Source organism: Geotrypetes seraphini, chromosome 5 (assembly GCF_902459505.1).
Source record: "Geotrypetes seraphini chromosome 5, aGeoSer1.1, whole genome shotgun sequence".
In the NCBI taxonomy this organism is placed as follows: Eukaryota; Metazoa; Chordata; class Amphibia; order Gymnophiona; family Dermophiidae; genus Geotrypetes; species Geotrypetes seraphini.
In genome coordinates, this window is record NC_047088.1 from 251,977,279 (window position 1) to 252,002,856 (window position 25,578).

The window sequence follows — 25,578 nt, forward strand, 5'->3', positions numbered from 1 at the left end:
GCAATCTCTCCAGGCTCATAGAGCACCGGAAAATAGAAAATATTGAGAATTTCAAATGTCGATTAAATGTAAGAGTATTGAATTTTCCTAAATCCTCTGGAATTTCCTCATATGATATGTTCAAAAAGTATTTAGTGGAAGTTTTGAGTTATTCCGCAGAATTTATCCCGCCATTAAACAAAATTTATTATCTTCCACTTTCTACAAAAAAAATCCAAGGAGACTAAGGGCTCCTTTTTATCAAGGTGCGCTACGGAGGTTAGCGCGTTGGACATTTCATCACGCACTAACCCCCGCGGCAAGCCAGAAAGCTAATGCCTCGTCAATGGAAGGGTTAGCAACTAGCGCGGCAGGCGGTTGAACGCGCGGTATTCCGCGCGTTAACCGCCTACCGCACCTTGATAAAAGGAGCCCTACGGAAGGAAAAGATTGCCTTCAAAAATATTTCTGCAATTCTCGATGAATCCCATTTCGGAATCAGCTATAAGAACAACATTACTGATATCCTTTGGTTTTCAACAGGACTTGGACTCATTTATGAAACAATATTTTAAGTTTTCAAACACTTTATTTTATGGTAAAAGAATATGGGCAACTCAGGAAAGGAGGAAACAGTTCTTGTCCCTGAGACAAGATGTAATTTCTTTGGGGGCCTCTTTCCTATTAGCTTACCCCTATAAGCATGTTATAAAGTATGCACAAATTAAATCTGTCTTTTTTTTTTTTTTTTTCTTTTCTTCCTAACCAATTTCTGGAGCTGAAAAAGATAAGCCTGAAGTTTGACGCAGTGGATAGATAGAGATAGCAAACTTGCGTTATTGCCTTTCCTTTTTCCTAAATTAATTAATTAATGCACTTCTCTTACTTTCGAGCCAACTCCCCTCGTTATTTGGGGGTCTAAGGAAGGAGTTTCTATTATACTTTGTATTTGAGATGTAAACCTAGAATATTTTTCCTGTATTTCTGTAACAAGTTTTTTTTTTAAAAAATATCTTTATTCATTTTTAATACTTTCATTAAGTGAATACAAGAAAAATACATTTTACACTTTATACATCACTTAAAATCCTTAGAATATATAATAAGATCAACACATTTTCCCATCAAAAATTATTATATAGTTATTGATGAAGTATATTCATAACCTTCCAAAAGTGCAAATGCCATATTTTTCATCTTTATAAAGAAATAGTAAGCACCTATATAAATATTTAATTATTGAAAACCCAAACCAATCCAACCCACCCACCCCAATAAAAAAAACAAAGAAAAATCCACCCCCCCCCTCCCTCTGGATGTGAAGTTTGTTTTTGTTGTAATGTTTTTTTTTGAAAAATGTATAAATAAATGAAAAAAACCCAAACATACAAGACTTTTACAGACATCTTGGGTTACAGATGAATAATCGCATCTTAAATAGATCTTCACAGTACAGTTCATCTTAAAACCAGCATTCAACGTTTCGGCTTTATTGAAATGCTTCTAAAAATAATGTAGTTTTAAGAATCTTTTTTTAAATTTCTGAATGTCCGATAATGCTCTTAGCGGCCCAGTTAATTTGTTCCACAGCGTTACTCCCCATGATAGAAATAGCAGATGTTCTTGTGTTCTCATAATGTATTTTTGAGAAATCTATCAAAGCCAATCGCCATTGCACCCTCGGATCGCAAAGTTCTGAGCGGTCGGTAAATTGCCATAACTTGTGATAGATACCAAGGAATCCCATGGTAAATGACTTTAAATATCAACGTTAATGCTTTGAAAATGATATGTAATCGCACAGGTAACCAGTGCAATTTCTTTCCCATTGTCCCGCCTGTTTCGAGTTGGTTGATGATTACGTTCCCAGTAATTGTCTTTGCTTGTTTTTATTTTTTAATATACCCAGTTTTACTGTAAACCGCTTAGACGTTTCTGATAGGCGGTATAGCAAAAGCTAAAAAAAACTTGAAACTTGAAAAAGCCATCCTGCATTTGATGATTTCACAGTTTTGTAGCATGGATGCTTGAAGTTGTATGTGATAAATAGTAGGAGAAAGATGCAGGGATGAATGACAAGCTTTCACCTGTACCAGAGAGCAGTGTAGGTTTGTGTTTTTTTTTTTTGTTCAGTAAAATTATAATAAAGTAATTTACTTGTATTTGCAACATAAATGGCCCATTGTCTGGTAGAAAGAATTAAAGGTTTGCTGGAGGAGAAGGAAGGGAAAGTTAATTGATTGGGAGGGACTGTGGAGTTGAAAATTAGCCAATGTGGTGTGCCCTGTGCGAGAGTTTCTACTCATTCTGCAAACCAGGATAAAGTCCCTGGAGATGCTGCATTCTGTTAGGGCTAACAAGTTACAACAGTCAATGTCAAATACATACCTCACAGTCTTTTTTTTTTTTTTCCTTCTCTGCAAGCACATTATCACTGCAGATGCGATATGTTTGAAATGCAGACTTCAGTCCCACCATAGAATTTAGTGCACCCCATTCAGATCTGGGTTAGAAGTGTGTTGTTGGTGGTGGGGGGGGGGGAGGGGGGGTGCAGCTCATTCGTAACCTCATGCTTAAGACAACGGTACTGCAACTTACTTCTAACAGATCTCCCACTAAACCACTTCTCCCTCCTGCAATCAGTGCAAAATTCAGCTGCCTGACTATCTTCTGTCAACCTCAATACACTTTACCTCACCCCTCTTCTCAAATCACTTCACTGGCTCCTATCGGCTTCCGCATACAGTTCAGACTCCTATTACTAACATACAAGTGTGTTCATGCTGCATCTCCTCAGTATCTCTCTCCTTATACACCTCCCTCAGAACTCTGTTCCTTAGATAAGCTTCTTTTATCCATACCTTTCTCCTCCACTGCTAATTCCAGACTTCATTCCCTTCATCTAGCTGCCCCCTATGACTGGAGTAAACTACCTGAATTTGTCCACCAAGCCCCTTGTTTAAAAGTAGGCTGAAAACCCATCTTTTTGATATAGCCTTCAATCCATAATCCTACTCCCCACTGCTCACCACCCTAGCCAGCAGATTAACCATCCCCCCTAAATATATCCCCCACCCTGGCATCCTGTTTGTCTTGTCTGTTTAGATTGTAAGCTCTTTCAAGTAGGAACTTTCTCCTTTGACTCTGTACAGTGCTGTGTATGTCTGGTAGCGCTCTAGAAATAATAATAGTAGTAGTAGAAATAATAACAGTAGTAGTAGTTTGGCAGAGGAAAGTGATGGGCCATTCTGTAACTGCCTGCCTACACTTCTTAATGCCCACCATAAATAAGAGCACTTGTGTACAAGTGCCCTATGCAGTATTCTATATGACCTCACGTAAGCGCTATAGGAAGCAATGGCAAGGGGTAGGACATGGGTGTGTCCTCCAAAAAATGCTTATAGAATACCACACTTAGGCCCCCCCATTTACCCTTGCCATCACGCTGACATAGATGGGCATGCTTATATTTAGGTTCTTCAGTGCGGTATCATTTCCACCACCAACAAATCCTTCAGGTATCAGAAAAGAGCTTATAGTAATTTTCTTCAAAGCTTCAGCGGAGCCACTTTTGTCCCAAAAATCCAGGGGCTGATGTTGTTGCGGCACGTACAATGGGATCCTTGATAAAAACCTAATGGCGAAACGTCAGATGATTCCCCTGGCCGACAGACATAATTATTTAAAAGATAAGTGAATCTCTCTATCTCTATCTATCTCTCTATCTATCTAATATAATAAAACGGTAAGCCGCGCATGCGCATTTCCTAAGCGTGCGTCCATTTTCCGTGAGCTGTAGCTAGCAAGTGCGCATGCGCGGCTCACCCCCTGCCCTCTCCGTCGCCTCCCGGCTCCAGCGGCGTGACAGTTTTCAAAGAGGCGCGGGATTGTTTCAATGCGGAACCACCAGCCGTTAAAGCTCCTGGCGCTGACTCCAGACGGTGGAGGAAAGGCAAGGTAGAAGAAGATTTTCGCCACCCCCCCTTCCCTTACCGCGGCCCCGACTGGCGATTTAAGCAGCGTGTCCAGCAGTCTTCACACGCTGCTTCGGGCCCTTCTACTGCCCTGATTTGCTCCGGACGTGCCAGAGTAAATCAGGCCAGTAGAAGGACCCAAAGCAGCGTGTGAAGACTGCTGGACACGCTGCTTGAATCGGCATGTGTAGTCGGACCCATGGGAAGGGAAGGGGGCGGGGCGGGCGGCAAAGGACTTGGGCCCGCGTTTGTAGTCGCGACTGTGGGAAGGGAAAGGGGGTAGAGGAAACAATAATGCTGCTGCACAGGGAACTGGTGTGGGGGGAGGGAAATGGAGGGGGAGGGAATGCTGCTTTGGACACACAGACAGAGGGAGGAAGGGAGACAGAAAGACACAGGACACAGGGGAGGTAAAAGGAAGGGAGAATGGACAGGGGGAGCAGGCAAGGAGTGGTGATGGGCAGCCAAGGAAAAAGAAAGACAGAAAGAAAGCGGCTAAGGAGAGAAAGAGAGAAAAAGAAATAAAGAGAGACACAAACACATATATTCTAGCACCCGTTAATGTAATGGGCTATAAGACTAGTATATATCTATCTATCTATATATATCTGTCTATATATCTATATCGAAATATATGCTCTTCTGATACCTGAAGAATTTGTTGGTGGTGGAATTTTGGTTGAGTGCTTTGGGTTGATATATTGCTGCCTATATGAACTGAATATTCTATAATGTCATCTGGGCACCCAGATCCATTCTAGAATAGTTGCTCCTCATGTTGCATCGGACCATCTGCATTTAGGCATTCCCCTCTACAATTGCCACCTTAGTCCTTTCATAGCACAGATTCATTATTAAATAAGTCTTGGCTTACACGCTACGAGGGTCCTTTGTCTGCTTATTGCCTATAATATCGCACTCTGTGTTCTTCTGTTTGTTCAGTGCTCCCCGTGGCCAGAAGTACCTTATCAGGTGAACAATTCCCCGTCTCCGGGCTACAATAGCTCACCAAACAGTTTCAGCATTGGAGAGGGGTAGGTAATTTTTTTTATTTATTTATTTTTTTTATTGAACAGTTGTGATTAGTTCTAGATTTTTCTTTTTTGGCAAATGGGGAATTTTGTATGTATTTCATCTTTACAGCAGTGATTAAATGTATTACTTGTGTGTTTGAGATGGGGGTGGGTGAGGGGAGGATAAAGATCCTCTTTGTAGTCCACTATCCTTGGGATTTTCTTCAGTAGTGGGCTATGGACTGATGGCAGACATTTGTATCGGGAGAGTTTGGAAAACTCTGATCGGTCGCATAAAATGTCAATAGCGCCGTCTGCATACATTTCAAGATGTTTGAAGAAACTTTTAAATAAAACTGAACAAAAATGCATTTTATTTTATTTTTTTGAAATCTTGCTTGACGTGGTTTGTTTCTCTTGCTGTGCTGTATGGGCACTGTGATTTCCCAGCATGCATCCTGGGCATTCAGAACTGCCATATAGAAAGCAGTTAAGTCATATACACCCAGGACATCCCAGCACTTGGCTGTGCCTCGTGTGTTCACTCACTGGGTGTGTAGTTTCATGTTCACACCTCCTCTATCTTAATTGCTTGACAAGCAATTTGATCTTTAATTTCTGAAGATTTATTTCCTGTAGGCACAAAATAAAAGAAAATGATGATTTCTTAATGGATTCTTTTGCTGTGAACAGAAAAAAACAAAAGGAATTGACCCCAAAATATCCACAAAGAAGAAAATCCAGAGAAAACTAAAAAAACCTCTGTGGAGTGACGATGTTCCTAAATGGACTTTATTGGAAAGTGTCAAAGTTCCAAAGGTACACTGATATCATCCACATAAAATAATTTCATCCACATAAAAATAAATCATCCACATAAAAGCCTTAAAGGACCTAGTCCTTTTCTATTGCAAATGCAAGCAGTGTCTCACTTCCAGCTCATCACACAATTGTTTCCCACATACTCACCTTTATAGGACCCCCAGGGACCCCTGAAGAAGACTTTTTGTCGAAACGCGGCCCGTGTTGGATCCTGTATCCCTAGCGGACTAGGTCCTTTAAGGCTCTTATGTGGATGATTTATTTTTATGTGGATGGAATTTTATTTTATGTGGATGATTTCAGTGTACCTTTGGAACTTTGACACTTTCAAATAAAGTCCATTTAGGAACATCGTCACTCCACAGAGTTTTTTTTGGTTTGCTGTGAACAGAGAGACATTTTTTTAAAAAAATTTGTTGTTTTGTGACTTTTTTTTTTTTGGGTGGGGGTTCATTTTGTTTTAATCTTGCACTTTTGTATACAGTACGAAGGGCCGCTGAAAAGTTCTCAACCCAACCAACAGAGTTGGGGCAGTCTCCTTCGAGGGCTATACACTTAGGGGTCCTTTTACTAAACTGCGCTAGTGCGTCTTAGTGCGCCCTAAATATTAGTGCATGCAAACATGTGGCAACGCATACATAGGATATAATGGACACCCTGGCATTTAGCGCGCGCTAATATTTAGGGCGCACTAAGACACACTGGAGCGCCTTAGCTAAAGGACCCCTTAGTCCAGCGATTTTAACCCTTTTTTTTTTTTTGTTCCATATTTTTCCGATGGAATGAAAAAAGTGGAAAATCGCTAGACTAATCCTCCCTTTTACAAAAGCGTAACATGTTTTTTTAGCGCTGGCCATGGTGGTAACAGCTCTTACGCTCATAGAATTCTTAGGTGACGGGACAGAAGCGCGACGGACAAAGCCGCGCCGACGATAGAGGGCAGACAGTTGCACGCAAGACTCCAGCGCGCCGCCGTAAAAGTTTATTTTAAAGGGCTGAGATGGGGGGGGGGGAGGGAACCCTCTATTTTACTTAATAGTGTTCGCGCTGCTGTTCGTGGGGATGTGGGGGGTGTAAAAAATAGGGGAAAATTAAGTTTACTCTATAATGGGGGAGTTACAACCCCTAAAACTAATGAATTATACCCTATTGGAAACCATAGGAGGATCCTACCTAGACACTACCAGGTCTACCCACTGCACTCATACAAAGACCCGCTCATTCACTTAACACACAAACAACAAGAAAAAAAGTGGAGAAAAAGCCTCAGTTCATCTTCATATGGCAAAAAACTCCACTTCTAAACAACCATTAAGTAAGGTCCAAAATGTATCAGTTCACTCAGCAGTGAGAAACACTATAGTAGCCCTCGTAGGAAACACCAGATGTTTCAAGGTCCCAAATTATTTAACCCCCCCTCTCGTTTTTCCCTTTTCTGTTTTTTTCTCCCTAATAATGAATTGTAACTTTCCCCCCTACCCGCCACGACTCATGTCTTTTAGATTTGTAAGTCCGAAGTTAATTTTGTCTGTTTTCACAATCTGTTTTTATAAAGCTGTACATCGCTTAGTAAACTGAATAAGCGATCCATCAAATATTAATAAAAACTTGAAACTTGAAACCTCAAAAAAAATCTAGCACGCCAAATAACAAAACTTCAAAAAATGTGAGTAAAGCAAGCAGCACAAATACGAGTCTCAAACACAGTCAATGGTACATGTGAACTCATGTCATACTGCTTTGCATTTTGAGATGACCTATCATCGGACACAAATCTCGTTCCGAGATGTGAGATTGGAGATCCTGGATGGACATTTTAATACCACCATCTTTGTGAAGGATACGGATCGCAGTTCCCTTCTAGAATTTAGCAGCATGCACCCGTACCCGTCTAAGACCAGTTATACCCTTTGCCCAGTTTCTCCGCTATCGATGGATTTGTAGCTCCAATGCCGAATATAGGCACCAGTCAGTAACACTGATGGAGAAGTTTCATCAGAGAGGATATCCAGAAACTATCGTGTCTAGAGCAGCTAGATGGGCTCTTTACAATCACAGGGAGGCCCTATTGGAGTATCGGAGGGAACAACCTCAAGGGGATGTGTGATCCCTTTTCTTTCTAAGTATAATCAGATGTCCCCTCGGGTGAAACGGGTCATGCAAACCCATGTTGGGCTCCTGCGGGTTCACCCCTGTTTTCAGGATACTAGGATCCTTTTTGCTTATGGAAGGAACAGGAATCTATGTGACATCTTGAGCCCTAATATGTTACCTGCAGTGGACAAGGAGGGTGTTCAGAATGGTGAACGGGGACACCACAGTTGTGGTGGATGCTCTGTGTGCTCTCTGATGCTAAACATCACTGAATTTGTGCATCCGGTTTCAGGACAAAGGTTTACACTGAAGAGCGATACAACCTGCATTACAGAGGGGGTTATTTATATCATCATATACCCCTGTCCTTTGTTATATGTGGGACAGACCTCATGGAAATTGAGGGTCAGATTACTGGAGCACAAGTCATGTGTACATACTAAGAGTGGAAGAACCCCTGGTGGTGCACTGCCTTGAAGCCCAACTGCGGTGTGTGGTGATGGATCGTCTCCCCTGCTCTGTGAGACGTGTTGACTGGAGACGTCAGCTATGTCAAAAGGAAGAAAGATGGATCTACAATCTACAAACCGTCCACCCAGCTGGGCTGAATGCCCGAATTGAGTGGGCGGCGTTCTTTGGTTGAAGCTGGCTGGAGATTGGTCTGACTGAAAGGGGAGGAGTCTGTACTCCATTTTGAACACACTGGTTGCTGGAGAATTCCACGCCTCAGCTTCTATGTGTGTGGATGTGAGCAGCTGGAGCACTTGGAGAGCCTCTACAGTTGTTGGTGGAGTAGGCTGGAATCATTCCCCTGACGCAGCTCAGCGAAACGGGAAAGAGTGGCTGCGGGGCCAGGCAGGCTTGCACATTTTGGATGCATGGAAGACAGCCTGGACAGCGTCTGCAGCTAAGTGTTGGGTTTGTTTTTTCCTGCTTACCATTGACTGTGTTTGAGACTCATATTTGTGCTGCTTGCTTTACTCACATTTTTTTGAAGTTTTGTTATTTGGCGTGCAAGATTTTTTTTGAGGTGGTTCCTACGAGGGCTACTATAGTGTTTCTCACTGCTGAGTGAACGGATACATTTTGGACCTTACTTAATGGTTGTTTAGAAGTGGAGTTTTTTGCCATATGAAGATGAACTGAGGCTTTTTCTCCACTTTTTTTCTTGTTGTTTGTGTGTTAAGTGAATGAGCAGGTCTTTGTATGAGTGCAATGGGTAGACCTGGTAGTGTCTAGGTAGGTCCCTCCTATGGTTTCCAATAGGGTATAATTCATTAGTTTTAGGAGTTTTATATGTCCTTCCTGAGATTTTTTTTTTTGGGGGGGGTTACAACCCCCCCAAAACCACCCCCAACGGCAGCGCGAACACTATTAAGTAAACTGGCGAGGGTTCCCCCTTCAACCCTCTCCTGGGGACCCCCCAGCCAGTCGGGTTTTCAAGATATCCCTAATGAATATGCATGAGATAGATTTGCATACCTACCACTTTCCATTATATGCAAATCTCTCTCATGGCTGGGGAGTCCCCAGGACAGGGTTGAGAACCACTGAGTTAGAGTTAGAGAATGACACGATGACAAAATTAATCACCGTTCCCGTGGATAACCGTGGTAAACCATCTTCATGTCATTCTCTAAGGAGAAAGGGAAGAATCAGAGTATGGATGGCCACAACCACTGACCCACAAGCCTTGCTTTGAAGAATGCTGGTGTAGAAGGACTGAGGTTGAAACAGACACTATAGAATGACAGTCTCTGGTATCCAGAGCAGATATTGTGATGTCATAATGCCTCATTCCACCAGTGCCTAAGAGCCAATCACATCAGTGATGTCACAATGGCTTCATTATCCTTGGCTCCCATAAGAATTAGAGTATGAATGGCCACAACCACTGACCCGCAAGCTTTGCTTTGAAGAATGCTGGTGTAGAAGGACTGAGGTTGAAACAGACACTTCAGAATGACAGTCTCTGGTATCCAGAGCAGAGATTGTGATGTCATAATGCCTCATTCCACCAGTGCCTAAGAGCCAATCACATCAGTGATGTCACAATGGCTTGATTATCCTTGGCTCACATAAGAATCAGAGTATGAATGGCCACAACCACTGACCCGCAAGCTTTGCTTTGAAGAATGCTGGTGTAGAAGGACCGAGGTTGAAATAGACACTAGAAAATGACATGGGATTATTTCCCATGGTTATCCGCGGGGACGGGAACGGTGATGAATTTTGTCACCGTGTCATTCTCTAGTTAGAGTATCATGTCAAATAAGAAATAACTGGTGGGGTTTTTTTTGTTTGGTTTTTTTTTTTTTGTGGAATCGGAGGGCATTTCTGTCAGAAATTTAGGACCACATATACTAAAGCGTTTTTCCTGTAGATGAGCAAAGGGGGGAAAAAAAATCTGCCCGTAGTAAACCAGCCACATGATGGGAAAAGACAAATTCCATGTTAGGGGAGATTTTAAAATTTGAGGAGGATAAACTGACGACTTAGGCCCTCTTTTACGAAGGTGCACTAAGCATTTTAGCACGCATTTAGCGTGCGCTAACCGTTAACGCATCCCTAGGATAACATGCACGCGTTAGCGTTTAGCGCATGCTAATATTTACCGCGAGCTAAAAAGCATTGCGCACCTTAGTAAAAGAGGGAGTTAGCCATCCTTCTGCCTTTGAGACGAGCGACTTACAACTTTTTAAGATTCTGTAAAACATCCGGACAGTTGGGCAATCCTACACTCCTGTATCCTGAGCACAACTGACAGGGACCCCCCTAAACCTATGGGACAATACATTTGCCTATGCCTTAATCAGGCTGTGAAAATGAGCTGTTAATATCTGTAGAAACTTCCTTAGCACTGTATCTAAAATAGTGGTTATGACTCCAAGTCCTTGGGATGCACACCAGTCTGATTTTCAGGTGAACCATAAAATATGTTTACTACCACTACTACTATTTTATCGCTTATATAGCGCTAAAAGGCGTACACAGCACTGTACATTTTGACATTTAATAGGTGGTCCCTGCTCGGAAGAGCTTACAATCTAACTTGGACAGACAGATATGACATTTAGGGCTCCTTTTTACAAAGATGCGCTAGCGTTTTTAGCGCATGCACAAGATTATCATGTGCTATAGCGTGCGCTGGCTGAAAAATTACTGCCTGCTTAAAAGGAGGCGGTAACAGCTAGCGCGCGCTAAAACCACTAGCGCACCTTTGTAAAAGGAGCCCTTAGGGTCGGGGATGCAGAACCCGAGATGAGAGGAGTTGAAAGCACTTTTGAAGAGGTGGGTTTAAAAAAAAATATTTTTATGTTTATCAAAATCTGAAATACCACTCCAGCTTACCACAGATGAAAGTCACAAAACTAGTTACAAGGAAAAGAACTCCTTAAAAACAAAGGACAGACTTAGGACCCTATAGAAAGAGGTACCTACAAGAATTATAGGCCCTGAAATCTACCCTGTGCGTATTGACTGTGGGAAACATGACTTGGTGAGCTCTGGGAACTGGGGTCAGAGAACCCCTGAACTCGAATTGCACCACTTTTTAGCTAAAAATAGCAATTGAATGCACAATGATCCAAGATCTTGATCATGCAATTTACTTGGCAGGAAGAGAAAGAAGGAACATTTTTTTAAAAAAATTCTACTTTTGCATCAGAGGGTGAAAGTGCTCATCTGAATAATAAACTTTTTCTTTTCCAACCTTATGCGATTTTTAGAAACTGTTCTCCGACACACCAAGTGGACCCACCACCTCCAAGCGGCGATGTAAGTATTTGGGAGATCATGTTAACTTGGTGCTTTTGTTTTTTTAGGAGACTGGTGAACAAATTCATTTCAAGACCTCTTATTCTTTTTGCAATGTAGCACCTCCTTCCCTCTGCCGCCATTCAGGATGCCCAGCAGTGGCTGCAGCGTAACAGATTTTCTCAGTTCTGCCGACTCTTTTCAAATTTCTCTGGTAAGTTTGACGGACTTTCTTTGGCCATAGCTTCACCTTTCAGACAGTACCTCTAGTTAGAGGATGACAAAGGGAAAAAAATCTGTCCCCTTCACTGCCCCGTCCCTGTCCCCACAGCATTCACCCTTCCCTCTTGCCACCTCACTGCCCTGAGAATCTCCCTCCCTCCCCCTTACCTTCGCAGCGCGTTAGTAAAGAAACTTACTGAGGCCGGCGGAGACTGCCTGCAGTCGCATGTGTGTGGGCGGAAGCTTCTCTGATGCAACAGAGGAGAAGCTTCCACCCACACACGCGTGACTGCAGGCAGGCTTCGCCGGCTTCAGTAGGTTTCTTTACTAAAGTGCCGCAAAGGGGAGGGGGGGAGATAGATTTGGCCGTAGGTAGGTAAGAAAGGAGGGAGGGGAGGGCCACGTGCGATTGGTGACCTTGCACCTTCCCTCCCTTAACTGCGGGGACAAGGTCATTCACCGCTCCACAGGGTGATGGATGGCCTTGTCCCCCTGCCTGCAGTGAACACTTTTCCTCCCCCACTGTTTCGGCGGGTTACCTGCGGCTGCCCACGGGTAACTGCCACTGTGTCGTTTTCTACCTTTGGTCAGGAGAACTATGGACTTTTGGGGACGTAGAAACATGATTTGCTTTTAAGAGGGGCTTTTATTTGTGTGCTTCAGAAGTGTGGCAAGGAAGGGGGTGGTTAATTATAATAATTCATATATAATTCCAAAAACAATGAGTTAGGAAAACACACCACATCTTATGTACACCATCAATAAATGACTATATAAAGGAGACTAGCCCCCTCTTTTACAAAGGTGCGCTATGCTTTTTAGCACACGTTAATCACACTCTAAACGCTAACGCATGCATGTTATCCTATGGATGTGTTAGCGGTTAGCGCAAGTGTTGATTTAGCGTGCACTAAAACGCTTAGCACGCCTTTGTAAAAGAGTGTCTAGGTGACATGGGCCACTTTGAGGAGGAAAAAGAGAATATAAAAAAATTAAATAAAGAAAACTAGGCAATACACTCAGATTCTCACACTCTCTCATGGCTTATACTTCATAGAATCTGTTTCACGCCCCCCCCCAGCTTTAAACAACTCAAATGGATTTATCCGAAAGAAATCTCTCCAAAATGGGTCAGAACAAAAATACTGTTTCACTTGCCAAGTTATCAAACATTTGAATGGGAACCTTAAAAAAAATAAATCGCCCCTCTGCAGCCATAACTTTAGATCATTTTTTTTTTTTTTTTTTTTAATGTTCACGAAATCCAAATACCAATTGTGTTATGGTAACAGGTCAAGAGGGAGTTGGATTCCTTACCACCTACTGCTGCTGCTTATTTCTATAACACATACATAGCACTGGTCAGATAAAAATAAGACAGTCTCTGCACTGTGGAGCTTACAGTCTAGTCAGGCCACACAGATAAGATGAATTGGAATCTTCAGGAAGTTTATTATTGGAATTCTGAACGAACATAAGAATAACTATAACATCGGTAAGATTAGGCTTACCAGATTTTATGATCATATAATCTGGCTGGGACCCGCATAACTTTTTTTATTTTCTTTAAGGCCCACGAACCCCCTCTTGGCCTTCCAAAAAAGCCCCCTCCTTCCTTCTCCCCCAACCCCCCTCCACCTTTGCTCCCTGGTGCTGTGGGTAGGAACAAAGCCCCCTTACCATTGTGGATGGATGTAGAAAAAAAGATGGCATGACCTTGCAGTAGCTCATGGTACTTATGTCTCTTACTGAAGGCTTACCTAGTGGCTTATGCTGGTGGGGTAGGAGTGATCCCTGGATTCATCTGCCCTGTTGGTGCCTGGCTTAAAAATGGCACCTCTAAACCCTATCACCGCTAGAGATCAAACTGCCAAGTAAGAGTGTATATCCCATAATTGGCAGTCTGACTCCTATCAAAAGTATTTCAAAGTTACTCAGGAGCAGACAGAGCAGGAGCTTCCAGGGATTGCTCCTGACCATCTCTTAGAGACCAATGAAATTTCACTTTCAGTGCTGAAACCAACCAAAATCGAATCTGGTTTCAGCCAACAATAACAAACATTTTCACCCGAAACAGTATGGCATCCTTGAAATTTGTGCAGGGGACTGGGAGGGGACTGCTTTTGGTTTGAGGGGGCCCTGGGATGGGAGTTACTTCTGTTCGGGGGGGGGGGGGTGGAGGAGGGTGCAATGCTGATTAGAGGTGGCTGGTTTCAGTTACTATTTGGGCTGAAAATGAGTAACAAAATTGGGTCGCAGGTTCAGTTTTGGTAAAACCGAAGAAATGATTTTGGGTGTCCTCTACCTCCTCTCCACCAGCTACCAGTGAACCCCCCCCCCAGTAACAACTCAGAGGGGGTTGGGGCATGAAGTCTTTGCTATTGTGGTGAGGGAAACTGTAGCAGACTTTTTTCCCCCCTACAACTTCTTTAAGAGATATAATGGGCCTGATATGTGGCCAACTTTCTGTATTAATGTAGCCGGTAATTAGTTCTTGACAGAAGCAACCTAAAATTGGTGAAACAGTCCCACTATTCCTGCTGGATGTGCCGGAGTATTTGTGGTAATTTTTCTCTAAATTTAGCAAAGGCTCTGCATTTGGCAGAGCCTTTTGTAAAATACAGGGGGGAACTGAATGTCTTGACCTGGACGTCCCAATTCCCTTCTCATGTGTGCATAATTTTCACTTATGCACACTTACGAGTCATTTCTGCACACAAACCTTTCGTTATGGCCACACTTAACTTTTTAAAATTACCCATTAAGATGGGAAACACAAAGTGCTAGATGGCATTACAAGCTTTTCTGAGTCTGTGTTTATATATATGAAACGCTCTGTGTTTGTCTGGTCCCAATTGGTGGCTTTTCTAGGGTTATCAAGCATTTTTCTGTCTGTCCTAGCGGGCTCACAATCTCTCTAATGTCCCTGGGGCACTGGGGGGATTAAGCGACTTGCCCAGGGTCACAAGGAGCAGCGTGGGTTTGAACCCACAACCCCAGGGTGCTGAGGCTATAGCTTTAACCACTGCACCATACTCTTCCCCCCTCGGATGTCTGTCTATCCTCCTTACTTCCGTTGCTTTCAATGAAAGTAAAACCTGGGTGTCTCATTATCCCGGGACAAGCAGGCAGCGTATTCTCACATATGGGCGACGTCAACCACAGCGCCCCGATGCGGACAGCTTCACAAGCAGACTTGCTTTAAAAAACTTTTAGAAAGTTTGCGACTGCTGCACACGCATGCGCGAGTGCCTTCCCGCCCGACGTAGGGAACGCCTCTCTTCAGTTTTAAGTTTTCTGCGGAACTGAGAAGCCCTTGTTTCAAGGTTCTGCGCAAGATTAGGTCTACTCGTGCCTTATCTCACCGCAGATCGTGTATTTTCTTCTGAAAACTTGGCTATTCTCAAAAATGTAAATCTCGCTACCCTCTTTATAATCACTAACTCTTATGTTTTTCCTTCCTTATATTAAAGTTCCTGTAAACTGTGCCGAGCTCTCTATGAAGAGGATGCAGTATATAAACTTAAGGTTTAGTTTAGTTTATTTACAGGGTCACTGTGTTATGCGTGTTTAAAAAAAAAAAGTCTGTTTATTTTTTTCGGTTGTGTCACGGTGGAGCCTGTTTCGCGACATCAGCCTGCGGGCTTCGATTTAGCCACAGCTGTCCATGTCCTGACTGGTTACAGGATTTAAGAAGTATAGCTGGTGTCAACGCGCGATCTCCATCACTGACACACATAAGTGGTGTGTGCAGAGTTTAGAACAGGGGTGTCCAACCTTTTGGCTTCCCTGGGCCTCATTGGCCGAAAAAAATGTTTCTGGGGCTGCACAAACGCGCAAATGCTGCAGCAAGACAGAGGAGAGAGCCGGCAAGACGGTAAACACCAGGGGACAGCAGCAGAAAACACTGCATCGCCCTCGACTGGGGCCGCACAAAATAATTCACGGGGCCGCATGTTGGACACCCCTGGTTTAGAACTTGATCATTGTCCGGAGTTATGCGCCCACTGTGCTACACTTCAGAATCAAGCTCTTAAATGTCGTCAAGTTCAGATTGAAAAAATCTTCAGGGGAATGGATCTTTTTTCAACTAAAGCCTTGACCTTGACTCCGTTGAAGTCATCTGTGCCCAATGCTTCAACTTCGACATCGCTTAAGCCTTCCTCATTGGGGAAGTCACAGGCCATTTCAACAGTGGCCCTGGTGGACCCGGTCGCTTCGAGACTTCCCAGGAAGCATGTCTCAAAATTGAGACAACATTCTTCCTTGAGGTTGTCTTCCTCGGAGTCCATAGCCACACCAATTGTATCAGCTCTAGTAGTCTCAGTGCCAGCTTTGCAGAATATGTTGGAACTATTCTGCATTAGGAGTTTGGTAATATGCTTGCCAAATTGACTCCTGCCCCGACCCTGCTTCTTGCAGTCCAGCCTGAGCACTCAGCAATAATACAAGGAGTCGAGTCCTTGAGAGTGTCTAGAGTTCAATCTGACCATTCCATTCATGGAGTCGAGTCCTTGAGAGTACCTCGAGATATCTCTGCACAAGGAGCTGAGTCCTTATCAGTGTCTCGACTTTGATCTCCAACCTCTACTCCTACCTCTACACATAAGGCATTGCCTTCTTTGAGGCACAGAGCAAGGACTCTCGACATTCCTCATCGAGGATGGATTCGACTCTTATCACGGGCCCATGGTTCAAGGCATAGCTCCTCATCACATCATTTGTCGAGGCATTCATCGAGGGCCAGGTCTTCTTCTCGAGACAGACCTCGTTTATCGAAGCATCGAGACTCTTTGAGACCACCAACTCCTTTATCAAGGAAACCTATTGTGGAACCTCATTATTCTCACCAGTCAAGTTCTTCTGCAAGGTTTTCTTCACCAGCTGGTTCTTCAAAACGAAAACGTTCTGCTTCTACTCATTCCAGAAGTGGACTTTCATCTGCATCTTTGTCTATGGATTCAGATCTTCGGTATCAATACTCCAGAGAGGCTTTACCTTCTTTCTCTGCTGTAAAAAGTACCTCGAGAGGCTCTTGTAGACCTTCTCCTCAACGATGTCATCCCTCTTCAGATCCGGTGTCCTTTACGAAGATTCTATGCCAAATACTCCAAGGCAGGGGTGTCAAACTCAATCATATAAGGGGCCAAAATCTAAAACACAGGCTAAGTTGTGGGCCAAATTTTTTATTACGATACTTAGTCTTAGTAGAAGTATAGATCCTTCCTCACCCTCAGATACCTGTGGTGCGGATGGGTACTTGTGTGGTGCGCCCTGCTCCAACCTAGCTTTTACACTGGGACTGGGTCCTTCTGCCTGCGAATGGGTACTGAGGCAGTGTGGTGAAGAGCTTGGAGCATTGCTGGGGGGGGGGGGGGGCAGCGCATTCAAGCGCTTGGAGCGCCACTGGGACTGCATAGTCAGGCGCTTAGATGCGACACAGTCACCGCGGGCCACAAAAAACAGGCAGGTCAGATTTGGCCCCCGGGCCTTGTGTTTGACATGTGTGCTCTAAGGAGTATTTGGAAGAACTGGGTATGCCTAATCCTCCTAGGGATTCTTTAAAATTCAAAAGGAATCTTGAAACACCATACTCCATTCCTGCTGTGCCAGCAAAGCTGGAATCTCGATATAAAATGGTTCACTGTAAGGGATTTGAGAAATCTCAACTATCACATCAATCTCTTCTCGTGGAATTTTCTTTAAAAAGAACCAATCCTGCCAAAGCTTATGCCACTGTCCCTCTTGGCCGAGAGAAGAACCATGGACAAGTTTGGCTGTCGGTTGTAACAAAATTTGGTGATGACAAATCATATTTTAAACTAACTTTCTCTTCACCTTTTATCTGAAGCATTGGGTCCACGCCATGCCTACTTTCTTCAAGTATCTTCCTCAACATTGACTTCCAGAGTTTCAACACACAAATCCCACTCTTGGTCAACTTCACATGCATATGGTTCAGGCTGCATATGATGCGTTTGAAATATCCTCTAAAGTCACTGCATTCTCGGTGGTAATGCGCCATCTAGCCTGGCTCCGCACTGTAGATATGGATCTGAATCTAGAAGACCGACTGGCCAACATCCCATGTCAGGGAAATGAGTTGTTTGATGACTCTATTGAGGCAGCTACAAAACGCTTGTCTGAGCATGAGAAATCGTTTGCCTCCGTAGTCAAGCCGAAGCCTTCCGCTGCTAAGAATTATAGGCCTCCTCCATCTTATCAGAGGCACTATCCTCAGAAGTCAGCACCTTATTCAAGGCCGCCTCCTAAGAAACAACAGCAACAGAGGAAACGTAAACCTCAGGCTCCAGCTGCACCCAAGTCCACTCTGCCTTTTTGACAATCTAACACAGAGCATAACCTCCATCGTTCTGCTTCTGTCTTCCCCTTGGAGGTCGTCTCCATCATTTTTATCAATGATGGGAACTGATTACATCTGACCCCTGGGTCCTCGCCATAATCAGGGAGGGTTACTCTCTTCAGTTCCTTCAGATTCCACCAGATTTCCCTCCAAGAGAGTGTCCTAATTCATCGCAGCTCACCCTTCTTCTTCAGGAAGCTCAAGCTCTGCTTCAGCTCCGGGCCATCGAGGAAGTTCCTCTGGAACAGCAGAGCAAGGGGTTTTACTCCTGTTACTTCCTTGTCCTGAAGAAGACGGGAGATCTTCAACCTATTTAGGACTCAGAGCTCTCAACAAATTTCTTGTCAAAGAAAAATTTTGGATGCTATCTCTGGCATCCTTATATCCCCTTCTGGATCACAATGATTGGCTATGCTCTCTGGATCTCAAAGAGGCTTACACTCACATCCCCGTTCATCCAGCCTTTCACTAGTTTCAAAGATTTTGGGTGGGAAATCATCATTTTCAATATAGTGCTACCTTTTGGCCTGGCATCATCCCCCAGAATTTTCACCAAGTGCCTCGTGGTAGTAGCAATAGCTTTGCGCAGCCATGATCTTCAGGTTTTTCCATACCTGGACGACTGGCTCATCAAAGATTCAACATTTCAGGGGGTTATTGTAGCGACCAAATGGACTATTTCCAAAGTTTGGGGTTTGAAGTAAACTTTCCAAAATCCCAGCTACAATCCTCTCAAACTCTACAGTTCATTGGAGCGGTACTGGACACTGCAACTCAGAGCATTCCTTCCTCAACAACGTCAGGATACGCTTATTCGGGGGGCGCTAGTGAGCGCGTGCACGTATGGCAGCCTAGCGAACTAGCTCCGGAGACCTCGTGCTTGTGCCTCGATCAAACATCGAATTTCATTTCTTTGAATTTAATTTTTTTTGCGCATACGGCAGTCCGAACATGTCAGCCACTAAACCCAGCAAGCGGAAAAATGCCGAACCCGCCTCTCCGCAGAAACAAAGTGCCGGTAAGACCGAGGATGAATCATCCGCCATCTTGGCCGAGCTCCGCGGCATACGCGAGCTCTTAACTGATACTAAACAGGACATTGCAGATATAAAAGATGACCTAAGTAACCTTAACGGTGAATTTACCAAAGCGCTTACACGTATTGATGTTCTTGAAACTAAAGCGGCTGCTACCGACGAATCGCTAAAACTATTGAGACGCCAGGCAGCACGTGTCACCCTGCTAGAGAGGGCCCTCGAAGACGCTGATAATAAAGCCAGACGAAACGGCTTTCGTCTCCTTGGCCTAGCGGAGGGAAGGGAAGCTTGTGATACCGCTGAGTTCTTGGGTGCATTGTTACCACAAATCCTTAAATTAAACGATGCTACAAAATTGGACATTGATAGCGCTTTTCGCGTCCCACATCAGCGCCACCAATCCACCAAGTTTCCCAGACCAATCGTAGTGACCATGTTGCGGCACAGCCAGACCATGCTTATCATGCAACATGCCAAGCTTCACGGGCCGATTACCTTTGAAGGATCCAAGCTGCTTTTTGTACCTGATTTAGCGAAAGAGTCTGCTAAAAGACGCAAACAATTTCTTGCGTATAGACCTAAACTGAAGGATATTGGTGCAAAATTTGGTATCTTATTTCCAGCTCGCATGAGAGTAACTTACAACAACAAAACCACTGACTATTCTGACCCTGCTGCTCTGGCTGAGTTTCTGGAATCTGTACAGCCGTCTGCTATTGATAAGATATGACTGGGTTAATGTCTACCTTTATATATGGCTATAACCTGCTGTTTCACTTTGTTGACTGTTAGTCATGACAGGTATTACTGTCTGATAAATAGTGATGTTTGAACTGTTCTTCCTTGATTTGTCTCTGTTGCAGTTGGATCGCTGGTCTATCAGTGCCACTCACTTACCCTTAGATAATGTTAGCTTTTTTGCTAACACCTTACACTGATGCAGACTGTACTATGTTGTTTGTGTTATTATCACAGATATATGCTTCTAATTATACAATTCTGTTGCAATGGTGCTCATGTTATTACTGCTTTTCATACTATACTTGTAATGACTTCTTACCAATCACCACATGCCTATAAAATGTCTATCTCTTAATGTTAAGGGTCTCAATAACCCTGTGAAAAAAATTAAGATCCTGAAATATATAGAAAGCTTTACTCCAGACATTGTTTTGCTTCAAGAGACCCATCTATCTCTGCATGAATCTTCTAAGCTGTCCTTAAAGGGTTTTTACCCGGTGTTATTTTCTGCTGCAGTGCACAAAAAGGAGGGGTGGCTACCTTTCTACGAAGACGAGCTGACCTCTCAATCACCTCTCACATTACTGATATGGATGGTAGATGGTTGATTGCTCATGTGTCTATCAATAACTTACCAATTAGCATAGTTAACATCTATGCACCGAATGTGGATCATCCTCCATTTTTTGATGATATTGCTGATACAATCACTTCTTCCTGTGGTCCACATTATATTTTGGGAGGTGACTTTAACCTGATTCTGAATCCTTCACTGGACAGGAAATCGACTGTCCCTTATCGCAAATCGAGGTCATGGTTCAAATTACAAGAGCTATTGGAACATCTGAAGCTTGGAGATCCTTGGAGAACTCTACATTCTGGAGACTTAGACTACACTTTCTTTTCAGCACCGCATGCATCATACTCGCGCATTGATTTTTTTCTGATTAGTTTCAATCTGATGGCTAAGGTTGACTCAGCCACCATTGGAGAAATTTCAGTGTCTGATCATGCTCCAATCTTCTTGACTTTTGTGGATTTAGGTGCGCGAATAAATGAGAGAACTTGGCGCTTTAACTCTTGTCTAGTATCGGACGATAATTTTGTTTCCTCAATGCGGGGTGCTATAAAAGAATTTTTTGACTTCAACCCACCCGAAGATACGAGTTGGACTACTACCTGGGATTGCTTCAAAGCATACGCTAGGGGATTGATAATCTCCTACTCTGCAAAAAAGAAAAAGACTCTCATGGAACGGGAATCTAATCTACTACAGAAATTACGAGAGGCAGAAGACCTACATAAATCTTGTCCCAATGATCAAGTATACCTACAATCATTGCGGGATTTGAGATTTGAATACAATCTACTACTCAGTTCCTCAGCTGCCAGAGACGTATTTATGAAGTCTGCATATTACTATGCGAATATTAATAAGTGCGGCCATCAATTAGCTGAATACGTCAAGATAAAATCGGAAAAAACTCTGATTCCGGCTATTCAGGACGATGCTGGTAACATATGGCTCAACAATACTGATATCTGTGCTCAGTTCCATCGTTTCTATACTGCTCTATACTCGTCAGAATCTCCTGATATTTCTGCTATTGATCCTTTTTTGGACACCTTGCCTCACAATACTCTGTTGGAAGGTCAATCTGAGATCCTATCTGCTCCTTTGTCTCAATCACATATTTCTGAAGCGTTGCTATCCATGGCGAAAAAGAAAGCACCTGGCCCTGACGGTCTCACCACTGAATTTTATCTTGCTTTTCAGGATCTACTTCTTCCCATATTATTACAGCTATATCTTTACTTGATTGATTCGGGACGAGTATGTGGCACGTTTACTGAGGCAACTATCATTGTTTTATTGAAACAAGACAAGAATCCACTGAGTGTCTCCAATTATCGTCCTTTATCCTTGATCAACACTGATGCGAAGATCTTTGCAAAAGTTTTAGCCATCAGATTGCAATCTGTTCTTCCTACGATTATTCACCCCGATCAAACTGGCTTTATGAGTGGTCGTCTCTCTTCAGACAATACCAGATTGTTCGCTCATATTATACTCCAAGCTCAACTTTCGTCTAAGCCTCTCCTGGCGGTTGCACTAGATGCAGAAAAGGCCTTCGATCGTATAGAGTGGCCTTTTGTATTTGCTGCCTTGAGATGGTTTGGGTTTCCGACTGCATTTATTAACATGGTACAAGTCTTGTACAAGTGCCCTACCACCACCTTACGTATCAATGACTTGACCTCTACTCCTTTTCGACCTACTCGGGGAACCAGGCAAGGATGCCCGTTATCCCCTCTACTATTCAACATTGCACTGGAGCCTCTACTTATTGCTATCAGATCTGCATCTTCCATTCAAGGATTCAGTACGGGTGACTTTCATGTGAAATTGTCCGCTTATGCAGATGACGTACTGTTATATGTAGATCCCGCATCACTGCCTCATCTGTTCCTCTTATTGGAAAAATACTCAAGAGTATCAGGATATAAACTTAATATCTCTAAGACTGAGATTCTACCTCTCAATGACTTGGTTGACCTTGATTCATACAGAAGTCTCCAATTACGACCGGCTTCTCAGAAAATAAGATATTTAGGGATCTTATTTGGTCCTTCACTTGAGGATACCCGGAAATATAATTCTGACTTGCTCTTCCAGATTGCTACTTCCTTGACGGAAAGATGGTCGCCTCTTAAGCTATCGTGGTGGGGTCGCCTTGATACCATCAAGATGATTTTGACTCCTAAACTCAATTATATCCTTTCTATGATTCCTTTTTTATTGGACTCCAAGATCTACACTAGATTAGAATCTATACTGGTTGCTTTTCTGTGGCAACGTAAACCTCCTCGTATAGCCCTGAAGAAACTCAAGACTGCTAAGGAGAATGGTGGAGTGAATTTTCCGAGCTTGTACGAGTACCATTTAGCCTTTCTTGCTCGCCAAGGTTCCAGATGGTTAACAGCATCTCCGAGCGAGTCACCGCCACCTTGGCTTTCCCTTGAATCCTCTCTGCATTCTACCCAGTGCTTAAGGCATATCTCTTTTATGGCTCCAAATCATACTATCAATGGCAATGTTATTTTGGCATCTACGGGAACTGCGTTACGTGCAATTGACGAATGTGCTGATGTGGTATGGAATTCGACCTTACTCTCTTCTGTGTGGAATAATCCCTTGGTTAAAATCCAAGGTCAATATATAGAGTGGAAGTCCTGGATCAAGCGGGATATCTGGTCTTTTGCACATGTGATGGTGAATTCTTCTTTGATGTCATTCTCCTGCCTTGCTACCACTTATCATCTTCCTGCTAATTATCATTTTCGGTGGTTACAGCTTCATCACTGTTTATCACTCTTTTTGAAACTCCATCCACTGTCGACAGTATCTCCGTCTATACTCCATTGGTGTTCCAAGATCTGTGGTGCAAAGAAAGAAGCTTCATCATGGTATCGTATTCTCCGAGATCATAATTTTACGGCATGCATACCTCTCCGATCGACGTGGGAGGAGTCTGCTCACATCACCTTTGATCTTCCTACCTGGAAGCTGATTTGGAGTTCCTTGAGACGCTCCCTTAAATCCTCCTCCATGATACAGCAATCGTTCTTCTTTTTACATAGAGCATATTGGACCCCTCATAAGCTTTCACTCATTGATGCGAAACACGCTAACAAGTGTTGGTCGTGCACCTTGGAGATTGGTACATTTGCTCATATGTTCTATCACTGTCCTATAGTGTATATGTTTTGGTCTAAAGTCTGGAAGATTATCTGTGGGTATTTACCTATCACATCTCCTCATTCTTATGCTGCAATTGTATTTGGTGCTCATGCTTTACCTGATGTTTTGGATAAATATCAATCTCGTTTATTGTATTGTTTAATTCAGATAGCCCACAAATCGATTCTGTCTAACTGGAAAGATTCTTCATCTTTAAATGTACATTTCTGGTGGAATTTAGTCTGTCTTTATGCCAAATTTGAAAAAGTCGCTGCAGAGAAATCTGGTAATGTATCTAGTTTTGAGCAGACTTGGGCTCCTATTGTAAACATGTGTTAGTTCACATCTTCTAATTTCATTCTGTGATAACTGTTGAATACTGTAGCTGATGATGCAGTTCTGCATCTTAGTGTATTCTATTTGTTCTTTGTTATTTATATTATCTGACAAAACTTAATAAAAAGATTGAACACAAAAGGATACGCTTATTCAACTTTGTCACAAAGTGTTGCCCTTCACTTCACTCTCAGCGAGGCACATGATGGTTCTATTAGGTCACATGGCCTCTACAGTTCACGTGACTGCTTTTGCCAGACTTCACCTCAGAATTCCTCAGTAGACTGGCTTCTCAATGGGCACATAATTCGGAACCTCTCTCTCAGCACATTACACTGACTCCTTCGTTTAAACAGTTTCTCCACTGGTGGATGCTCTCTTCCAATCTCTCCAGAGGCTTGCTGTTTCAAATGCCCCCTCATCAGAAGGTCCTCATGACAGATTCCTCGACCTACGCTTGGGGGCTCATCTTGATGGTCTCCGTACTCAAGGGCATTGGTCCAGCACAGATCGTTGGTGTCATATAAATCTGTTGGAACTCAGAGCGATTTTCAATGCTCTCAAAGCTTTTCAGCATCTTCTTCATGACCAAGTAGTCCTCATTCGTACAGACAATCAAGTAGCCATGTACTATGTCAACAAGCAGGAAGGAACAGGATCTCTTCCTCTGTACGAAGAAGCTCAGAAGATTTGGAATTGGGCGACTTTTCACAACATCTTTCTGAAAGCCATCTATTTTCAAGGGGAGAAAAACTTCCTGGTGGACAAATTTGAGTCATCTTCCACAGCCTAACGAATGGACACTCAATTCGTCGTCTCTCCATCACATTTTTTCTCAGCGGGGGACTCCCCAAGTAGATCTCTTTGCGTCTCCCCACAACAACAAACTGCCTCAGTTTTGCTGCAGGATATACTCTCTTCACCGCCTGGAGGCAGATGCCTTTCTCCTGGAATGGACAAACAAGTTTCTGTATGCATTTCCTGCATTCCCTCTGATTCTCAAGACATTCGTCAAACTCAAACAAGAACATGCCATCATGATAATTCCTCGTTGGCCCAGACAACCTTGGTTCTCTCTTTTACTTCAACTCAGCAGCTGGAGTCACTACTTCTACCAGTTTTTCCATCTCTGCTTACACAAAGTCAGGGGTCTCTCGTTCATCTCAACCTGCAGTCTCTGCACCTGACAGCTTGGTATGTTTCAATGTAACTGCCCACCTACAGTTTTCTCAATCTGTAGTAGACATTTTAGAGGCTTCCAGAAAACCTACCACCAGGCAATGTTACAACCAGAAATGGACTCGGTTTTCTGCTTGGTGCACTCTTCATCACAAGGAGCCTCAATCTACCTCCTTGTCTTCAGTTCTGGATTACCTTTTTATTTATCTCAATCAAGCCTCAAATTAACATCCATTAGAGTCCATCTAAGTGCAATTGCTGCTTTTCATCAGCTACTAGAGGGGAAACCTCTTTCTGCTCATCCTGTGGTTTCCAGATT

At 43.3% G+C, this 25,578-nt stretch overlaps 1 protein-coding gene across 2 annotated transcripts in view; it reads left to right on the top strand.

The window, feature by feature from the left end:
* Positions 1 to 25,578, top strand: part of TFCP2L1 (transcription factor CP2 like 1) — a 146,088-nt gene that overhangs the window by 87,007 nt on the left and 33,503 nt on the right. For both annotated transcript variants that reach the window (XR_004539708.1, XM_033947266.1), the window contains exons 8-10: positions 4,896 to 4,987; positions 11,611 to 11,659; positions 11,759 to 11,852. Coding sequence is in view for 1 of the 2 variants with exons in the window: in XM_033947266.1 (XP_033803157.1) it covers positions 4,896 to 4,987; positions 11,611 to 11,659; positions 11,759 to 11,852 (235 nt within the window). In the remaining variant the exon portion in view is untranslated. The remainder of the gene's footprint in view (positions 1 to 4,895; positions 4,988 to 11,610; positions 11,660 to 11,758; positions 11,853 to 25,578) is intronic.